The sequence below is a fragment of the Phocoena sinus genome, chromosome 4 (genome assembly GCF_008692025.1).
Source record: "Phocoena sinus isolate mPhoSin1 chromosome 4, mPhoSin1.pri, whole genome shotgun sequence".
Lineage (NCBI taxonomy): Eukaryota > Metazoa > Chordata > Mammalia > Artiodactyla > Phocoenidae > Phocoena > Phocoena sinus.
In genome coordinates, this window is record NC_045766.1 from 60,296,557 (window position 1) to 60,317,914 (window position 21,358).

The 21,358-nt window shown below is 42.1% G+C and overlaps 2 protein-coding genes across 3 annotated transcripts in view; both read right to left on the reverse strand.

Annotated features, from left to right (window-relative positions):
* Window positions 1–2,756: 2,756 nt before the first annotated feature.
* LOC116753087 (actin-related protein 3-like) lies at window positions 2,757–3,813 on the reverse strand. Its single transcript, XM_032630585.1, is given in 2 exon segments — window positions 2,757–3,102; window positions 3,104–3,813. Coding segments are annotated over 2 exon segments (1,044 nt in total). The 3' UTR covers window positions 2,757–2,768.
* Window positions 3,814–11,561: 7,748 nt separating this feature from the next.
* MCCC1 (methylcrotonoyl-CoA carboxylase 1) overlaps window positions 11,562–21,358 on the reverse strand; it is a 64,906-nt gene continuing 55,109 nt past the window's right edge. Inside the window, exons 15-19 of one of the 2 annotated variants that reach the window (XM_032631374.1) lie at window positions 19,931–19,980; window positions 16,796–16,933; window positions 15,165–15,272; window positions 12,720–12,791; window positions 11,562–11,932 (exon numbers count right to left, since the gene is read on the reverse strand). In XM_032631374.1, coding sequence (XP_032487265.1) covers window positions 11,804–11,932; window positions 12,720–12,791; window positions 15,165–15,272; window positions 16,796–16,933; window positions 19,931–19,980 — 497 coding nt within the window. In that variant the 3' untranslated portion in view covers window positions 11,562–11,803. The remainder of the gene's footprint in view (window positions 11,933–12,719; window positions 12,792–15,164; window positions 15,273–16,795; window positions 16,934–19,930; window positions 19,981–21,358) is intronic. The other variant, XM_032631375.1, reaches the window with a different exon arrangement.

Genomic DNA, 21,358 nt, shown 5'->3' on the forward strand with positions numbered 1-21,358 from the left:
GGTCATCAGAGGATCAGTTTGTTTGGAGGATAGTTTAATGTTAACCCCCATTCTGAATAGAACAGTTTTTGTTTCCAAGGTTCCAGTTACACCTTAAGTTGCACTGAGTTTTTAAAGGCGACTGATCTGGCCAGTAGCATGATTGTGATCCTCTGGTCTAGCCAGTGTTGGGGCCCTGGTACCATTAAGTTCTCTGGGTGGAGATCTGAAAGAGGGAGAAGATACTCAGCCAAGGAGGGAAGGCTTTCAGAAAATGGGTAAGAGTGTAACTGAGCAGGACCCTATGGGGCCTTCCCAGGACAGAACCCTCCCCCATATTCTCTGCTTTAGCTCCTCTCTGGAGTAAGTAGATAATTGTATCTGATGCACATTTCCTGAGTTATTTTACAGATGTGAAAGTCCCCACCAAATGGAACATGTTAAGTACTTGATGATCGTGAGTACCTGGCCCCCAGGCCTACTGGAGCCTGAGGATTGATAATGTCAACCCCTGTGACACCACCCTGTTGCCTCACCATCAGCCAATCAGAGAACTGTGCACGGGCTGATCACTTGCCCTGAGACACACCCCACACCACCCCCCATTTAAAAACGCTCTGCTGAAAACGTTCAGGGAGTTTGGGGCCTTAGAGCACGAGCCACCCATTCTCCTTATATTGGCAACTTTACAATAAATGCTGCGCTTTCCTTCACCACAACCTGGTATCAGTAGATTGGCTTTACTACAAATGGGCAAGCAGACCCCAGTTTGGTGCGGTAACAAGAGGAGAACATAAGTTGTGGATGAATAAAATTGCCTCCTTCACCCCCCCCCCATCCCCCTACCCCTGCCTCGTCCTGGCTACTTCAGGAGACAGCATTATATAGTTAGAAAGCAGAGAATTTTGGAATGAAAAGTCTTGGTTTCAGTTTTGGTGCCAGTAACTATGCAAAGTATGATCGTTTTGAAGTTTCTTATAATTTCAGTTCCTTCAAATTTCTATGAGGATAGCAGTGTTGATACCTCTCTTGGTGATAAAATGTCAGTACATCATAAAATGCTTTATAAAGGTGAGTTGTTACTGTGGGCACAGTAAAAATGCCTTCAAATACTGGTGGTTTTAGCTTAATTTTTTTCAGTTTTAACTTATTTTCATCACTTGTTCTTTATGATCCAGATATTTTAAAATGCAATGAAAATTAACTTTCCATGATATGTCAGGGACTGGCAGTAAAAAAATTTTCAAACTGCAAATGAGTTACGCAAATGAAAATATCAAATGGAGATCCAGTTATTAAAGTGAAAGCACTCAACATATTAAAAGTTCACAATTATTTGTTTAGAGCACATAAAAAAGTCAGCTTGCTAACCAACTGCTGTGATTTTTAGAGAACTACTGCAGAGGTTTGAAGAAAATAGATTTATTAGTTAACTTATAAAGAGATTAAAGGCTTGAAACAAGTATTGAAAAGAAATTTGTGGGCTTCCCTGATGGCGTACTGGTTAAGAATCTGCCTGCCAACGCAGGGGAGACGGGCTCGAGCCGTGGTCCGGGAAGATCCCACATGCTGCAGAGCAACTAAGCCCGAGAGCCACAACTACTGAGCCTGCACTCTGGAGGCCGCGAACCACAACTACTGAAGCCCGCATGCCTAGAGTCCGTGCTCTGCAACAAGAGAAGCCACCGCAATGAGAAGCCTGCGCACCGCAACGAAGAGTAGCCCCCACTCGCCACAACTAGAGAGAGCACGTGTGTAGTAAGGAAGACCCAACTCAGCCAAAAATAAATAAGTTAATAAATTAATAAAAAAATAAATTAGAATGGTGTTAGGCTTTAAATATACCAGTTTGGGTAATCAAATTATTCATTTTTTTAATAAGAAATGACACGGCAGAACTGCAATACTGGTCCAACAGTCTTGTCTTTACTGTTCCTTTAAAGCGAGAAACAGAATGTAAGGAATCAGAAAGCACTAGCAGGCATCAATTAATCCAAGATACTAGCTTCTTAGTTCCAAAAGCACTTGCAAAGAAAACCATTGGGGGGCACAGGGTATGGAAGCACTTCATAATAACTGGAATCCCATGAGTGTGTGTGTAAGCCAAGTCTCATAGGCTATTTTTTGTATTTGTCTCTTACTTGGTCACTTTTTTTCCCTCAAATACTAGTTTTTCTTTGACTTTTTTTCCTCAAAGTATAAAAAGTATGACATATAAACAAGCTCTTGCATTGCACACTTCAGAGTGTACAATTCAAGCATTATAGAGCTATCTACATACCAATAAATCCCATCAAATCTTGGATAATTCAATAATATATAAAATACCAGGGCACAGAAAGAACTAAAACACACCTCTTTTTGTTACACATAAGATTCAAATATTCAATCTAAAGAAAATCACTTAATCATTTTGGCTCTCCTCTACATTTGCATGTTGATATACTTATTAAAATATTCTGTATAATTATGTTTGGTCTTATTATTTCAAGTCAGATTTACAACCTCAAAACCAGCCATCCAGACAAAACAGATAATCAGAAAGATTATTTCTTCCCCACCTCCCTAATCCCAATAACTATGAAGCCAATTTTATGACATGACTCCAAACACTGGATTGTGACAAAAAATGCTAGGTCCAATTTCTTCATAATCCTTTTTGGTGTGGCATACTTGGTAGAACCCAGGTGTGGAAGCCAGCATGGATCCTTCAAACCAAACTGCATATCACTGCATGTGATATGTAATGACTTGTACATCAGTAGGTTTTGGCTTCAATCTACCACCACTCAATTCTCACTTAATTTCAGCCTGGCATCTACAGTTTTTTTCAAATCTCTTTGCAAGCGACATCTGACGTCCCTGAACATGGTTGAACCTCCAGAGAGGACAATATTCTTGTAGAGAGAACGTCTGACATCAATAGGACAATTCTGAATTACTTCTTCTACAACTTCTGAGATAGGCTGAGTAAAGTCTGGATTAGTAAACTCTGGATGAAAAAAAATTTCAGGTCCCAAGAATCTCTCATATCCAACATCAATGGAAAATTCTTTCTTTGAGATAGCATTGATTCCAGTATACTGTTTAATCCACTTTGATCCATCTGTATCATACTTGTTAATCTGGGCAGACATAACTATAGCTCTCCTTTACTGCCTTAGCAGTTTCCAAGGATTGCTCTGGAGGAATTCCTACTTCTCGGTCTCTCAGCAATTGCTGAATAAAATACGTTATATCTCGTCCTGCGATTGGAATGTGCTTAATACAGCTGCCGATCACATACCCTTCAGCCACAGGGATGACACGAGTGACACCATCTCCACTGTCTATTACTGTACCGGTCAGCGTCCGTTCTCCTACTTGTCTGGCGGTCCAGGATGCAGCTAAGGCAAGAACAGCCTGTACAGCAATGTACAAGCCTGGAACATTGAAGGACTCAAACATTATTTCAGCAGTATATTCCCTGTTTTCTGGAGTATTCAGTGGAGGTTCAGTCAAAAGAAAATAATGGTCTTCAGGTTCCGCCCTTAAATATTTAAAGATCACTTGCTCCATAAACCTTTCCATCAAGTCCCGGTCTTCAACTATACCACGGCGGATTGGCCACTTTGTTGCATATGTAGATTTTTCTATTGCTTCATCATCAGTGAAGGAGTCTAGGTCATCAACACCTTTCATCACCCTCCTTTGTGCTTGATCACCCACTTTCGCTGACTCCTTAATAGCAATACAGGAAGGGATGATAAACCGTGGTTCCGTATTTCCAGCATATCCTAGTTTTGTATACCCTGTGCCACAGTCCCCCACACAGGCCGGCAGCCATCCCGCCATCTTCCTCTTCGCCTGCTGCTGCCATCTGCTCTGTGCTGGTTGGGGCCAGGGGTGGGTGGCGAGAGCTAGAAGCGATCTGACCATCTATGGCCGGGCCACCCTCTCCATCCGGGGTGGGGGGGCGGTGCCGGGAAGCCAAAGCAGTAGCGAGAGAGCAGCAGGCTCGGTCAGCAGCTTAGCTTAATTTTTCAATACTTTATAATTGGTCTTTGACCCAGCAATTCACTTCTATGAATTTATCCTAACAGATATAACTGAGTATGTGCAAAATAAGGTATTGTCAAGTTATTCACTGCAGCATTTTTTATAATACCAAAATGTTAAAAACAGTCTAGGTATCTACCAATAAGGGTCTGATTGAATAAATTATATCCATTTGGTGGAACAAATGGAATACCATGCAGCTGTGAAACAGAATAAGGAAACTCCCTATATATTGTTATGGAAGGATCTCTAACACACATTATTAAATAAAAAAGCAAAGTGCGGAGCTTGACTTCTACTGTAGAAGGGAGAAACAAAGGAAAAGCAGTTCAGAAACAATAGTCAACAGAGTGCTCTTCAAGGGATATACCTAACAATCTGATACATATCTGAGTTGTTTGCAGGAACTCAGATCCCCACACTGGTGTTAACGACAAGCTAAGATCCCAGACTGGTCAGAATTTGGGGAATGGTGATGTTGACCTTTTCTGACCCTCTGTGACTTCAATCAACTAAAGCTTGGACTCTGCCAACCTTTGCTCCACTTCTACACTGAATTCTCCTCGGCTCCAGCCCCTTCATGAATATGCATTCACCACCCAAGCCCCTGTATGACTATGCACGTACCCTTAGCTTAAAAGGTCCCCAGTTTTGCTGTTTGGGGAGACACTGCTTTGGGAAAGATCCCGGTGCTCTCCTTACCTGCTGTGAGTAATAAACCCTTCCTTCTCCCAGTTTTTGGCTTGGTTGTGTCTTTTGGCCCACCGAGGCGAGCTCAGTTTTCGGGTAACAGAAAGATACACAACAAACAATAGTGGTCAAATAGGGAATTCCCTGGTGGTCCAATGGTTAGAACTCCACGCTTTCACTGCCGAGGGCATGGGTAAGGTCCTGCAAGCCGTGCAGTGCAGCCAAAAAAAAATAGTGGTTAACTACCGGCAGAGGTGAGGGGGCTGTGTGGGTGGGAGGGAGATTTTCACTGTGTATCTTTTAATATACATTTTTGGATTTTGAATCATGGGAATATATTACCTATTCCAAAATTAAGTTAATACTTATTTGAGAAGAGACTAATATTTACGTGGCTAAGGAACTAAATAAAGATCTATGGCTTATCTTGCGTGTAAGAGCTCTTCAATAATTATTTGATGTGTTGAATTCGGGTGGAATGACTCCAGCATTAAGGTGTGTGATGGGTCGGGCCTGTGAGAGGAGCAGGGAAGATCGAGGGCAATTGAGGATGAGTCTGTTTAGACGGGCATATCAAAAAGCGAAGCTCGGGCTTCCCTGGTGGCACAGTGGTTGAGAGTCCGCCTGCCGATGCAGGGGACCCGGGTTCGTGCCCCGGTCCGGGAAGATCCCACATGCCGCGGAGCGGCTGGGCCCGTGAGCCACGGCCGCTGAGCCTGCGCGTCCGGAGCCTGTGCTCCACAACGGGAGAGGCCACAACAGTGAGAGGCCCGCGTACCGAAAAAAAAAAAAAAAAAAAAGCGAAGCTCTGCATGGGGCCAGGTGGTTAACAGGGGAACAAACTTAGGCGGGTGCCGGTGTGCATTATAATTAACATGAAGCATGCTTTCAGGAATGGAGAAAACCATGTGCTTTTTATTCTTTTTTTTTTTTTTTTTTTGCGGTACGCGGGCCTCTCACTGTTGTGGCCTCTCCCGTTGCGGAGCATAGGCTCCGGACGCGCAGGCTCAGCGGCCATGGCTCACGGGGCCTAGCCGCTCCGCGGCATGTGGGATCTTACCGGAGCCGGGGCACGAACCCGTGTCCCCCGCATCGGCAGGTGGACTCTCAACCACTGCCCCACCAGGGAAGCTCGACCATGTGATTTTATAATATAGGTGGTAATGAGAAAGGAGTAAGAATAATTGGGAACACAGAGAAGTAACAAGTTACCTTTCTTTGTTGTTGTTAGCGTTTTTTAAAATCTTCTTCTGGGGTGGGAGTGGTGTATTTGGAATGAGAGTTATTTCAAATCTCATCAAAGCATTTAGCAAAATACTAACCAGCGCTGGTGTGATCAGAGAATGTTAGCCATCTTAGGAGGGAGGGAGTTACATCCAGGCTGTGCTTGTAGGTTTAAGGGGAGGGCAACTCACTGCGGGAATCTGAGCCCGTTAGAGGCACAGACATTCTGATTCCTAGGATCCAGCAGATGGGAGACAAATGTCAGGGTGACAGGGTCGTCACTGGTATCAGGGCTGTGATCTGCCAGCGGCCCAGACACCCCCTGGTCCAGAAGAAATGGTGTCCCCCGGGTAACTCACAGGGAGTGGGGGTGGGTAGGCAAGACTGCTCCTACCCAGCTGGAGACTTCGAGAGAGCCCGGGCAGGGCTTCCTCGGTCGCCGGAGAACTGCTAACCCCACGGCTGCAACTCCCTGGGACCAGCCCTCAGGGAGCAGTGTGTCATTAGCAGGAAGGGACTAATGACCCGAGACTCCGTGCTCTGGGCTTGGAGCAAAGCATTTGGGGACATCCATCTCCTCCCCTCTCACCACACAGTTTAAAATCACATTTTCCTCTTCCTGGGTATTTTGAAGCTTAGTGTGAATATCTAGGAGTGCTTTTTGAGATCCTCTGATGAAAGGTGCAACAGAAGTGCAAAGTATTACTATCAACACTGTAAATATTTTTTTTTTTTTTTTTTTTTTTGCGGTACGCAGGCCTCTCACTGTTGTGGCCTCTCCCGCTGCGGAGCACAGGCTCCGGACGCGCAGGCTCAGCGGCCACGGCTCACGGGCCTAGCCGCTCCGCGGCATGCGGGATCTTCCCGGACCGGGGCACGAACCCGTGTCCCCTGCATCGGCAGGCAGACTCTCAACCACTGCGCCACCAGGGAAGCCCAACACTGTAAATATTTTAATGACAGCAGAAGTGCCATGTGTAGGCAGAACACAGACGCACATTCCAATGTCCAATATTCCTAAGAGAACTACTGGAGAGTTCAGAATGGTACATGTGCAAGAGAAGCCAGTCACAGAAGAAAAAAAAGAGATAGTTGAGCTAAGTAAGAGACTTCCCTACAATGCTGCCCAGCGGAACGGTAATGCCCACTCAAACAGGCTTCAGCCAGATACCAAGGTCTCCCCTCCAAGTACCAGCTACACACGTGTGTGACAACCGATGTGGAAGATGGAGCAAGCGCAGGCCCAGCCTTTGTGCAAGAGGCGAGCTGCTGCTGGGAGTGCTTCTGTCCCGTTAGCAGACAGGCTCTGGAACATGCCAGCCTGGCAGCTGACTGTGGCTGACGGTGGGGCGTGTGGGGGTGTGGGGCTGACGGAGGCTTCCCCTGGCAGCACCGCCGTCTGCCTGCGGTGGACAGGTGCCTGGCTGGCCCTGGAGCAGGCTAGAGCTGAGGGAGGGAGTGAAGAGAGGGGACAGGGTGATGCATGACCAGGCAGGATTTTTCACCACCATGGGACCTGGGAATTTGGCTGGCGAGGATGGTCAGCTGGGCTTAATTTAGAGCGGTTTCTCAATTGCTCTCAAGCAATAGCTGAAGTTAAGAAATTAATAACTACCAGGTGAGTATAAATGCTGTTTCCATCACAGTGCTAAAGTCAGCCTCTGTATTTTCTCATTTAACCTTCCCAACAACTCTGTGAGGTAGTGCTACTACCCTTGCTCACAGAGCTCAGAGGAAGTAAAGGACGTGCCCAAGACACTACAGTAAGTGGCAAGGCTCAGATCTGCACGCAAGAATTGTGTAAAGGACGTGCCCAAGACACTACAGTTAGTGGCTAGGCTCAGATCTGCACGCAAGAATTGTAATTCCAAAGCTGTTTTGTCTACAACGCTATGTGGCTTCCTCAGTGACTAAAAAGCAACTATCAAGGCTCTTAGATTTTGTTTGCTTGGTTATTACAGACCTAAACACACTGTATCCAGAATGCTATTGTCAAAGATAAGGTAACAAATGACTTTCTTCCAACAATATGGCTCAGGTTTTGATCCATGCCTATAAATGGATCTTATCCAAAAGAAGAGCTACTTTTAAGTCAAGGAGATGTATACCCAGGCCTGTCTTCTGGACCTGGACCACCCAGGCCAGGCTTCCATATTTGGTGCCTCTTTTGGACACACTGTCTCCAGTCTCCCTCCACTTTCCAATCTGTATTCCAGACTGTGGACAGAAATAACTTTGAAAAACCTGTCTGTTTGAAAATATGCAGGGCTCCCAACTGCCTCCAGAATAAAGTCCTTCCCCGGCTAGGCAGCCACGTCCCCCAGAATAAAGTCCTTCCCCAGCTACGCAGCCACGTCCCCCAGAATAAAGTCCTTCCCCGGCTAGGCAGCCACGTCCCCCAGAATAAAGTCCTTCCCCGGCTAGGCAGCCACGTCCCCCAGAATAAAGTCCTTCCCCGGCTAGGCAGCCACGTCCCAGCCCTGCTCGGCCACGCCCCATGGTCCAGCCTCTGCTGGATTCCTCTGTGCCCCAAACAGTGTGCATTTTCACACCTCACTGTTATTATTAGCCCTGCTAGTCCCTCTCCCTGCAATGGCCTGGTCTTACCTTCTTTCTCCCTCTGGCAAATGGCTCTCCTCCAAAGCCCAGTTCAAATATCACTGCGCTCCCTCAGCTTCCTGACCCAAAGTAGAATTTATTACTCCACTCATTTGAGCCCCTCCATGGCACCTGGTGCCCAAGCATATTATACTACTTACCATCAATTACAGTACTTTATTCTATACAGCTGGATCCTCTTTCCCTTTAATTGAGGCAAGGGCAAAAAGCATTTCTTAACCACCTTTGTTTCCAGAGGCCCTGGTATACAGCAAATGCCCTGAATGTTTTAGAAGAAACAGATGCAGTCATGTGCAAAGGAACTCTGCTCACACAGTACCACAGCGATGATCTCAAAGAACTTCGCCAGTATGTGGGTAATTGGGATGGCTGGCTTCAAATTCCTTCTCTACACATTATTACCTGTGATCTACATAGCCCCTCAACAATGAAACAGAGAATAACTATCTTGTTCCCCTGAAGGATATGAAAGGGGGCATACAGCAACCCCAAATTTCCACCAGAGCACCTTTGCTTCTTCCTCTTGTCAACAGAGGAAGTTTTGTTTGGGCAAGGCAGAAGACTGTGCTGCTAAAACTATAGTTAAAAGCATTGGTTTAGGGAATCCCCTGGTGGTCCAGTGGTTAGGACTCCGTGCTTTCATTGCCCAGGGCCTCGTGGCGTGGCGTCCTCTTCCTTTACTACCTCATGCCTAAATATCCATCTGTAAGCACCTCTTCCTAACTGGTTCTCAAGCCTCTAGTCTTCTCCTCCTCCATTCAACTTGCAAGTTACTGCCAGATGAAATTTTCTAAAACATTATTTGAATCATATGTAACATGTTAGTTTTGTAACATAATTGCATAATAAATATAACCAACCAAACACTCAACCCCACAACTAGAACATTAACAGTAACTTGCATCTACCTGTACATGCTTCGTGCATGTCAACCCGTTGCTTAATACCTGGAGTTAATCACTGTCTTTAAGTTTAAATTTTTTATTCTACTTTTTAAAGAATGTAGTTTTATTAAAGGGGAGAGGGAGGGGGGTAGGGGTAAATTAGGAGTATGGGATTAACAGATACAAACTACTATGCATAAAATAGCAACAAGGAATTACTGTATAGCATAGGGAACTATATTCAATATCTTGTAATAACCTATAATGGAAAAGAATCTGAAAAGGGATATATAAGTGAATCACTTTGCTGTACACCTGAAACTGACACCATATGGTAAATCAACCATACCTCAATCAAAAAAAAGAAAGACTATAGCTTTATTTTACATATATGAATATAGTTGATTTTGCTGATTTTGGAAGACTGTAAAGATAGTACCATACTGTGTATACCTCCTGGTACATGCTATTTCACTACTATGAATCCAAGATTCATCCACGTTGATGCTCGTTTAGTTTGCTGTTACATAGTATTCAACCGTGCGCCATACCAGTTATTTACTCCTCCTGCCAGCCAACTCGGACTGTTTCCAGTGCTTTGCTATTATGGGTAATGTGGCTATCAACATTCTTGGTGCACAAGTGCATTTGTGCATTTCTGAACTGGGATGTTAGGTCATAGGGTATACAAATGTTCAACCTTGTGAAATAATGTCAAAGTTGTTTTTAAAGGGGCACTAACAGCCAGATAATGTTTTTCAAAATCACTGCTTTCCCTGTTGAAAAATAATTCAGTGTAACCACAACTTGCAAGATAAAATCCAAACCTGCCATTCCATGCCAGTTAAAATCTGGTCCCGGGCTTCCCTGGTGGCGCGGTGGTTGAGAGTCCGCCTGCCAATTCAGGGGACGTGGGTTCGTGCCCTGGTCCGGGAAGATCCCACATGCCGCAGAGCGGCTGGGCCCGTAAGCCATGGCCGCTGAGCCTGCGCTCCACAACAGGAGAGGCCACAACAGTGAGAGGCCCGCGTACCGCAAAAAAAAAAAAAAAAAAAAAATCTGGTCCCAACCTAAATTTCATACCTTTTCTCTTATTGTCCCTACCTAACCCCCAAGCACCTCCCACTCCAATCGGGCAGATCTGCTCCCAGATATAGAACACAACTTACTCATTTTCAACAGCTCCTTCCTTTCTAGTCTGCAACCCCCCTGCACCCCTGCTACTGCCCTTGGGTTCTCCTTCCTAATGAAACCTACCCTGAGCACACCTGCCCATAGGACTCTCTTCCCCCCAGCTCCTAGAAGACATGTCCTGCCCCAGTCATATGCCATCAGCCTTCACCCCCATCCACGTCTTAGTGTGCTAGGTTTCATGCTGCCTTTTTGGAAAAATGGACATTCTAACTAAGCTGTGTGATCAGATTTACTTGAGAACTCAGTGTTTCCAAATTTAGTATTTGGTATCTTTCCCACCACTCTCTGGACAATGGAATTGCTTAATTGTGGATTTGATTGTTTTCCCACATAACTTTCGACATGATTATGTCTTATTTCCCCAATTAAATCATCAGTATCTTAAAAGTACAGAGACCATATTTTTAAGTTGCTTTGTATTCTCTACAACATTTAACATAATCTCATGTGTGCAGTAAGAACTCAGTTCAACAAATATTTAACACTTCAGTGGATACCTGAAAATGCAGGGGACTGAAAGTGTATTTCTAGAAAAAATATGTTCTAGCATACAATTTAAATATATAATATGTAGGTGTATAAAATACATATACACAAAAGCATGTGTGTGTATATATATTTATACAAGCTTAGAAAGTGCAATAAAGGCAGAGGCAGTCTAGATAGAAACTTTCCAATCACAAAAACAAGAAACAAATAGCATTCATGTGTTTAAACTACCTAAGAAGTTACTCTTTGGCAAAAAACTCTTAGGTTTAGTGCTATGGCATCTGTCTCTGAAATATGTTACTGTCCATTTTCATCATGACTGTGACTAGGAAATAATTCATTTAGTTAAATGACCTTTTCTTTTTCAGTTGTTCTCCTTTGATCAAGTTGCTGCTCACCTTCCTAAAAGCACTACATTGTATAAAATTTGAGGCAGAAACAAACTATATTGTCTCCCAATAAAAAAGTATAATTTTATTAGTATGAAATATTCGGAGATAATTTATTGTATTTGTGACCCAAGTACATGATTCTTAAATACGAAACGGTTTTAAGCGCAATCACACAATCATTTAGTAAAAGTGCTGGTCATCAGACCCCAAGAAAAGCAGGAAGGCACTTTCCCATTTTGGTGTAGAGATACTACACTTAAGAGGCTGCTTAATTGGCCGCTTATTTAATGGAGTTTATTCTGCTTCCCTTTTGTCAGATTCTTCCTCCTCAAACTCGACTAAAGGAGCATGTCTGTTGGCCTGAGAACCTTCTTTGTAGAACACTTTCTTGATAGTGCCGTCCTTTGGAGCCTTTATGGTATGCTGCAAAGACAAAAGGCATGACAAACAATGGCTGTGATGCTAATGAGGGTTGAGCACACACCAAGTCAAGAAACACGAAAAGTGAAAAATGAAGCCAATTATTTTGATGTTTTGTCATGTATCAGTGCTTCCCGATCTTTCTCATATCACAGCACACAGAGAAAATAATAACAGTTTTATGGTGCGCTTGCGGATTGAGAAGAATCACTACCTTGATGCACCTGGTCAATAATTGGGAAGCTCTGAATTAGCTAGTAATTCTCAGCTCAAGCTTCACAGTAGACTCTCACCTGGGAAGCTTTTAAAAACTACTGATCCTTGGGCTCCCCTACAGGAAATCCCAGTTCAACTGGTCTGGGAGGTACTTTTGCAAAAAGCTTCCCCAGTGCAATTTGTGACCAGGGCTCAGAACCAATGGCCTACAATTTCTAACCATCTAAAAACCTAAACAGCTAATTTAACTTGACTGAGGTTTTCACTTTGATACTGATATCTGGCATCCTAGGTATGGCCTTAGAAAATACCAGTAGCTAATATTCTGTTGGGTTACTGCCTGACTCTAAGCTATTGATAATTTCAGAATCACAAATGACAGGCGCAATCTCACAAAATTAAAATGAAAATGTAAGAGAAGGATGGTTTGGTTCGGTTTCCTGCAGTTAATGCTTCATCAATCCATGGTTCTTAATATTTAAAATGGTCTTAATTTACAAAATAAGACAAAAGAATGATTGGGACTGATAGCTCCCATAGTTTATTTGGCAAGTGAACCCATGATTTCACTTACCTCCATCTTCATGGCGATCATAACCATCAAAGAATCTCCAGCTTTTACTTTGTCTCCAGCTTTCACAAACACCTAGAGAGTCAGAGTGACAGGTTAATATTTAAAAACAGAGGTCCTTTGTGGTCCACAGAGTTGGTATATAAGTGTACACAGCAGAAGTATGTGTCTATGTGGTTGTCTTGTCTGCCAAAGACAAACATACTGGCACAAATCAGAGACCCATAGGTCAGTCTGGCATTGCGGGCACTGTTGTCAGTGGGGGGCACTCCTTAGCTACCCATCCCTGCCCCCTAACCCACTGAGTTTTCCTTGAATCAGATGAATACACTAAATGTATTTCAAGATCCTTTTGTGTTTTCATGAATACACAGACAAGACATATCACCAACGGGGAAGGACTGACTACAGGTACACCTCATTTCATTGCTCTTCACATTTATTGTGCCTCACAGATATTGCTTTTTTTTCTTTTTAAGAAACTGAAGGTTTGTGGCAACTCTTCATCAAGAAAGTCTATGGGCGCCATTTTTCCCACAGCATTTGCTCACTTTGTGCCTCTGTGTCACATTTTGGTAATTCTTGCAAAATTTCAAACCCTCTATGAGTAAAAGGATTATGACTCTCTGAGGGTTCTGATGATGGTTAGCATGTTTTAGCAATGCAGGTTTTTAAAAAATTTTTATTTTATATTGGAGTACAGTTGATTACAATGTTGTGTTAGTTTCAGGAGTACAGTTGATTACAATGTTGTGTTAGATTCGGCTATACATATATCTAAGTATTTTTTAATCAAGGTATGTACATTTTTTTTAAAGACATACTGCTATCGCACACTTAACAGGCTACAGTGTAGAATAAACATAACTTTTATATGCACCGGGAAACCAAGAAATTCATGTGACTTGCTGTGCTGTGGTGGTCTGGAACCAAACCTGCAATCTCTCTGCTGTATGCCTGTACTACACTTAAATGTTTTCACGACAGGCAGGGTGGAGGGTCTTGCCTGGTTTTCTAGTTTTTAGGTTGTTTAGGATAGTGTTTCAAGTCTTTAGGGCCTTGTGTAGTAAATGCATAGACAATCTTCATGTGAAAGAATTAAACTTACTGGCAACACAGAAAAATATCTCTATTTTCCTTTTTTCAAGTATAAATGAACTCATATATCCCACATGGTTTTACTGTCTTCTTGGTTAACATGGTTATCAAGTAGTTTTCAGAAATATCACACAGTAGAGTTAGGTTCTGAAGTCAATGTGTACAGTCAAAACTGTGAAAAACGAGAAACATGTCTGAGAGCCCCACAATCACCCAATGCTGGGTGATAACTTTAGTAGCGTTCAATGAAATCAGTGATCTGGGTTTAGGTCAGTTATGGGGGAGAAAAGTGCATGTTTAAAAGTACACCCTGAGTAGTGATGCCCATATTACAAGAGGCCTGTGGGAACTGAGAATGAATGAGCAAAAGGCAGGTCCAAGTCCCCCAAGTCTGTTGCCCTCCTGGGGCAAATATTTCCAGACAGGAATGGTGGGTGAAATCACTCACACTATGTAAATCGTTGTTTTCTTCTTTTATTTATGGGTACCAAGAACATACATTTGAATTTTTATGACTTAAATACATTTAAGGGGACTCTACTATATGTAAGTATATAAAAGGCGACTACTGATCTACCACCATTGGAAGATCTCAACTCTGAATATATGCGGCATTCAACACCAAACCACATTGTTCTTCACCAATACCTTTCAAATTTTGGATAATGCTTGGTGAATGTGTCATTTTAATCATATAAAGACAACCTTGATTATTTGTACTTTGATGGAAATTCCCACTTCAAAGAAGAGTCTTTATCATAAATTAGGCAAATGGGGACTTCCCTGGTGGCACAGTGGTTAAGAATCCGCCTGCCAATGCAGGGGACACGGTTTGATCCCTGGTCCGGGAAGATCCCACATGCCGCAGAGCAACTAAGCCTGTGTGCCACAACTACTGAGCCTGCGCTCTAGAGCCCGGGAGTCACAACTACCAAGCCCGCGCGCATCATCTAGTGAAGCCCGCGTGCTCTAGGGCCCGCAAGCCGCAACTACTGAGCCCGTGTGCTGCAACTACTGAAGCCCGCGTGCCTAGAGCCCGTGCTCCGTACAAGAGAAGCCACTGCAATGAGAAGCCTGTGCACCGCAACAAGGAGTAGCCCCTGCTCGCTGCAACTAGAGAAAGCCTGCGCGCAGCAACGAAGACCCAACACAGCCATGAAAAAAAAAAAAATTAGGTAAATGGTATTTTCACTGTAATATAGAACTTGAATCTATAATAGATCCTCTTGTTTTCTTGAAATGGATGCCTTCCTATGAGCAAGATTTAGAGAGGGGGAAAAAGAATATATACAACAAAGTCCAACAAAGACATTTATTAGGACATCATTCTACATACGTTCACATCATTACCTTTTCAACAGTTCCAGTCATAGGAGCTATGGCACCTCCTTGGGTTCCTTCTGAGCTCACTGAAGACAAGTATCTGGGGACTGGAATGCCAATCTGAATACTTCCATCCTATAAATAGAAATGATATTTATGGGGTATATATTTATAACATAAATCAGAAATGAAATTAAGATCACTATAGTTTTACTAATAGACCTGAGGTGATGATTATTTTCAAACTATTTGTTAAATATCAGTCATCTTTAATACCAGGGTTCTAATTTAGCTTTGTACCTTGAGCAAATTACTAAACCCCTCAGTCTTGGTTTCCCACTGTAAAGAAGTAATGGCATACATGCCTCACAGGGGATTAAAAGAATTAAAGGATATAACTGTTGGTAAAAGACAGCCCCTGTCTGGAAGCCATTTTTAGTAGCAACCCCACTATAAGGTGCTTAGTCTAAGCCAGGAACTCTTAACAACTATATGAATATATAATGTCATTGATGGTCCCAACAACCTTATGAGTTGGGTACTGTTATTTATTTATTTCTGTTCATAGATGGGAGAACTGAAGCCTAGAGAGTTTAACTTGCTCAAGGTCAAGCAGATGCTGGTAGGGCCAGGATTTGAACCCAAGTAGCTTCATACTCCAGAACTCATGCTCTTCACCACTCCACTCTACGGCCTCTGCCATCATATTGTTCTAGCACATTGACTATGGCAAGAAATGCCTGGTAAAATGAGACCAACCTTGACTCCAAATATGTAGTTTAATTACTGGAATACTAAAGGCATCTCATCACAAAGGACTGTGGTCTGGAAGATGGTTCCCAAATGTGAGAAGACTCTGAAGAGGCCACAGTATACCTGATAATCCATTCCCTTTCTTCGCCCATGCAGAACACCAAGGTCTCCTAACAAGCTCCTAACCAAATCCATGCCAAGCCTACCCCAACCATCCTTTGGCTGCCACGAGACCACCACTAACCCCACCCACCTCCCCCATAAGGAGTATCTCTGGTCCACAGACTCCTCCCGCAATGGTCAAGTCCCCAGGATTCCCAGTGCTAGGAGGATGGTGATTGGGGGAAGTTTTAAGGCCTCAAATCCCTGAGAGAACACTGCCCCCTGAGCAGAGAGATTCGCTCTGACAAGAAGGGGGTAAGGGTGTTTGAGAATTAAAGGAAGAAATGGATATGTGTCTGTCAGAGAGAATCTGTGAGAACAAAAAGGATGAATGGAGAAATAGAGAAGGTGGAAATGTGACAAAGAAACAGAGCGAAAGGGAGACAGAGAAAAGGTCACAGCAGTGAGAGAAGGAAGCAGGATCTTTCTACCATCTCAGTGGAATACCTCTGGTCAAGCAATTTCTCCCAATCTCCACAACAGTGTTATTATATTATTATTATTATTAATTTTTTTTGCAGTACGCGGGCCTCTCACTGTTGTGGCCTCTCCCGTTGCGGAGCACAGGCTCCGGATGCGCAGGCTCAGCGGCCGTGGCTCATGGGCCCAGCTGCTCCGCGGCATATGGGATCCTCCCGGACTGGGGCACGAACCCGTGTCCCCTGCATTGGCAGGCGGACTCTCAACCACTGCGCCACCAGGGAAGCCCCCACAACAGTGTTATTATAAAGAAAAGACACTACCATGGAAAATAGGTAAATAGTGTTTTCCAGGATAACCAGCTTAGTTTTACTAGCAACTCCATTAACAGAAGATTTCAGGTAAGTGCAGTCTCCCTCACTGCAAAGATCACCAAGGACATGGAAAGTTTTATCTTCAATCTGAAAAAACAGAAAAATAAGATCCTTAAAATAAAATAAATGAACAACCCTACAGAATTAAAATCAAAATCAATTCTTTACTAGTAAGTTTCAAAAGGTAATAGGTAAAATGTTTTTTTAAAAGTCATGTAGGAAATTTCCTCCTAAGATTCACACAAAATACTCTAGAAAGAAACAGCAGTAAGATAATTAAAAGGAAAACAAAAGTTATAGAACATATCTATAGCACCATACTGCTACAGAAAAAGGTTCATTTAAGAAGAGCAATAAAAAAAGTGAAATAGAAATACAGATCAAAGTAAGCAAAATTATTAAAATTCAGTTGAGTATATTACATGTTAGTACTCATTTCTGAGTACCCAAATTCAAATTTAGTTTTACTGTGCCAAAGCTAGTAACGAAAAAAGCCAGAACCCCATAATTAGATAGATTTTACCAACATGTAGATCCAATTCATGGGTTTCAGTTATGATTTAAGAAGATAAATTAGCTGGAGATTGACCACAATTTTCTTACTCTGAGAGAGAGGGTACGAAGAACAGATTTCACACTTAACCTTCCAAGGAAGCTGACAAAAGGACATGAAACCTTTCTGTTTAAAAGGATGTTTTCTCATATACACAATCAAGAAAAAGATTTCCCTTACACACAGAAAATTCATTTAAATCTTCTTTCTTTATTTTTCATTTCAATTCCCATGTTAGTGTCAGAGTCCTGTGGCTATTCTTTTCAAATACATTATGTAGGCTAAAGTGAAATAGGTCACACTGCAGTATTTATACATGGTTCTCATCTATCCTAAGTTAAAAAATATGACATTTTTCTCTGCTTTGTAACCTACTAAAACAGCCATTTGAATGTTTGTGGAATTCTCAGGACATAAAGGTTAGATTGGGAACAGTTTTGTTTAAAGATCTACAGAAGCACATTCTAAGTTCGTGAATGTAGTTCCATGAGCAGATTAGAACAAATCTGCAATTTAATTTACCATTTACCAAGGGATGAGAAGGGGTTCCTAAACCAGAGGTACCAATATGAATTGCAACTCTCACATACTAAAGTAAGTAGATTTCCCATCATTTGTCTGAATCTCAGAGAAAGAAAACCAATGTGTCTCAAAGCGTTGGGTAACCTAAAGCACATCATTGATAAATTCATTTTGCAGGATTTGAAATCTCTTAGCTCGTACTAAAAATGATTTATTCTATTCTCTGAATATATACTCACTATAGGAATTTGGTTGAGTTCTCATATTGTTTTTTAACCCTTTTAGCATTTCATTTTGCCCGTATAATGGACTTTTAAAAATTGAGGTCTATCATAAAAATTTTGACTAGAGATTCTGAAAGTATGACCTGTGGATCCCTTGGGGTCCCCAAAACCCCTTTAGGAGTTCCACAAAGTCAAACAATTTCATAATAACATAATGTTATTTGTCTTTTTTTACTCTCATTTTCTCAAGTATACAGTGGAATTTTCTAGAGATTGCAGGACACGTGATAATGTTATTGCTCTGTTGGCTAATGGAATGTGTGCTTGTAATAAACTTTTCTCCGTTTATCCTGCAACTCAACAAAAAACCCAACCCGGTTTTTAAAATAAGGCAAATAATTTGAATAGACATTTCTTTAAAGAAGATAAACAAATAGCCAATCAGCATACGAAAAGATGCTTAACATCATTAGTCATTTTGGAAATGAATAATCAAAACCACAGTCAGATACTACTTCCCACACCTGAGGATGGTTTCTTAAAAAAAAGAAAACAACAACAACAAAACAAAAAAAACCCACCAGGATATAACTGTTGGCAAGGCAGGATGTGGAGAAATTGGATCCTTTGTGCACTGTTGGTGGGAATGTAAAATGGTACAGACACTATGGAAAAAAGTATGGTAGTTCCCCCCAAAATTAAAAAGAAAATTACCATATGACCCAGCAATTCTACTTCTTTGGGTATATGCCTAAAAGAACTGAAATCAGGGTCTCAAGAGATATTGTATACCGATGTTCATAGCAGCATTATTCACGATAGGCAAAAGGTGGAAGCAACCCAAGTGTCCATTGAAAGATGATAAATAAAGTGTGGCATATACATACAATGGAATATTATTCAGCCTTAAAACAGGAAGGGAATTTGGACATATGCTACAACAACAGAAGGACCTCTTCAGCCTTAAAAAGGAAGGGAATTTGGACATACGCTACAACAACAGAAGGACCTCAAGACATTATGCTAAGTGAAATAAGCCAATTACAAAAGGAGGAACGCCTGAATGATTCACTTATATGAGGTACCTAGAGTAGTTAAATCCACAGAGACAGAAAGTGGAACAGGTGATTGCTGGAGGAGGGGTGGGTGGAGAGAAGTGGAGTGGGCTCTTACTGTTAATGGTACAGAGTTTCAGTTTTGGAAGAGGAGAAAAGTTCTGCAGATGGATGGTGGTTGCACAACAATGTAAATGTATTTAATGCCACTAAATTGTACACTGAAAAATGGTAAATTATATTTTATGTACATTTTAAAAACGTACATTAAAAGAATAATAATTTTTTTCTCAGTGTAATTTTCTAAATGGTAAATATTAATAGATGTAACTGATACAAACAAAAGCTCTTAGGGGAGTCTCAATAACTTTTAAGAGTGTACAGAGGTCTTGAGACCAAAAAATTTGAGAACTACTACTTTAGATATAAATACATTCACATAATTTAGGGGCTTATTACGTGTCTGATTCAAAACTATTATTATTATTATTTTTTTTTTACCAATCTTTTATTCTTAAGGAACCCTACAGACAAACTGAATAAATAATCAGAAACTGTATAGGGGGTAATTTCTCCAAATTGGTCTGAAATAAAAGCTCATGACATTCTCCTAATTATAGTCATAATAATCAATGGTTTAAGAGAAAGTAGAGAGTTAAAAAATACTCTACTTAGTATGACAGAGATCAGATTCAGCTCTGAGCTGCAGAACAAAACCAAAAAGGCTTACCTGCATGCTATGTGACCCATCACGGTTATATGTTACAGCTATGGTTACATCTTTATGGAGAAAGGGGGGAAATTGAAGAAAAATTAGAAGACATTCATTTATTCAGTAACTGAGATTCTGAAAACATCACTTTCAACCTAAGGATAACTAGTTGTTAGAGATATCAACATCTTTTAACTCTCTGACAATAAAGATTAAAAAAATGTAAAAACCAGACAGGTTTCAATAAAGGTGTATTCCAAACTTTTCTTTTTTAAAACTGGAGTTTTAGCTCTTTTAAGTTTATAGGATATTTCAGATACTTTCCCGTCAACAAGAAAGGCCATAGTGTCATAGTAGAAAATGTAAGTAATTGGGAAAGAGAAGTTCTGGCTTAAGACCCAAATTTGCCATCTGTGGCAAGATCACCTCTGTGATCTTGACCAAGTCATTTAAAATCTTGCTTTTCTGATCCATTCTGACCCATCAACTGGGTATGAGAATGTAAATGATTAAATAAATGTGAGGGCTTCCCTGGTGGTGCAGTGGTTGAGAGTCCGCCTGCCGATGCAGGGGACACGGGTTCGTGCCCCAGTCCGGGAGGATCCCTCATGCCGCGGAGCGGCTAGGCCCGTGAGCCATGGCCGCTGAGCCTGCGTGTCCGGAGCCTGTGCTCCGCAACGGGAGAGGCCACAGCAGTGAGAGGCCCGCGTACCGCAAAAAAATTTTAAAAAATAAATAAATGTGAAAGTGCAGACTATACAAATATAATATACAATATAGTTATATCATTATGTGACTACAGAATAGGTTAAAGACTATCCTAGGAGATGGAAATTTCGTGGGGTAGAGAATGCAGACCAAAGTCATTTCATCTACTCCTGACACATCAATCAGCGTCTTGATGCTGCCAGCTCAAATCTGTTTCCAGCCTTGACCTTCCTTCTCCAGAACTCTAGTTAGTCACTCCTAGCAGGATCCTCCATTGGCAATTTAAAATAAACATGGTGGAGCCAACAAATCATCTCCCCACTCCGCCTGCCTTCCCTCCTGACCTGTGAGCTCCACGACTGACACCATTTTTCTCGTCATCCAGGTTTATAACCTATCATTCTTGCCTTCTCCTTCTCCTTTGCTTTCCACCTCCAAGAGTCACCACAAAGCTGCCAAATTCTTCCCCTGGAGGACCTGTCCTCTACACTTCCTCCTGTCCATTCCCATCGCTCTACTCTGATTCAGTCCCACAGCTTCTGGCCTAGCCGCCTCCAAAGAGGTCCTTCCAAAACTTCCTGCTTCCTGTCTCAACCGTTCCAGCTGATGCTGCCTAGCATGTCCCCACCACATTCAAAATACTTGGCCTGGTATGGAAGGCACCAAACTCCCAGTCTTGTTTTCCACTATTCTTCTACATAGCCCTGTGTTCCAAACAAATGGAAAAAATGGGCCAAT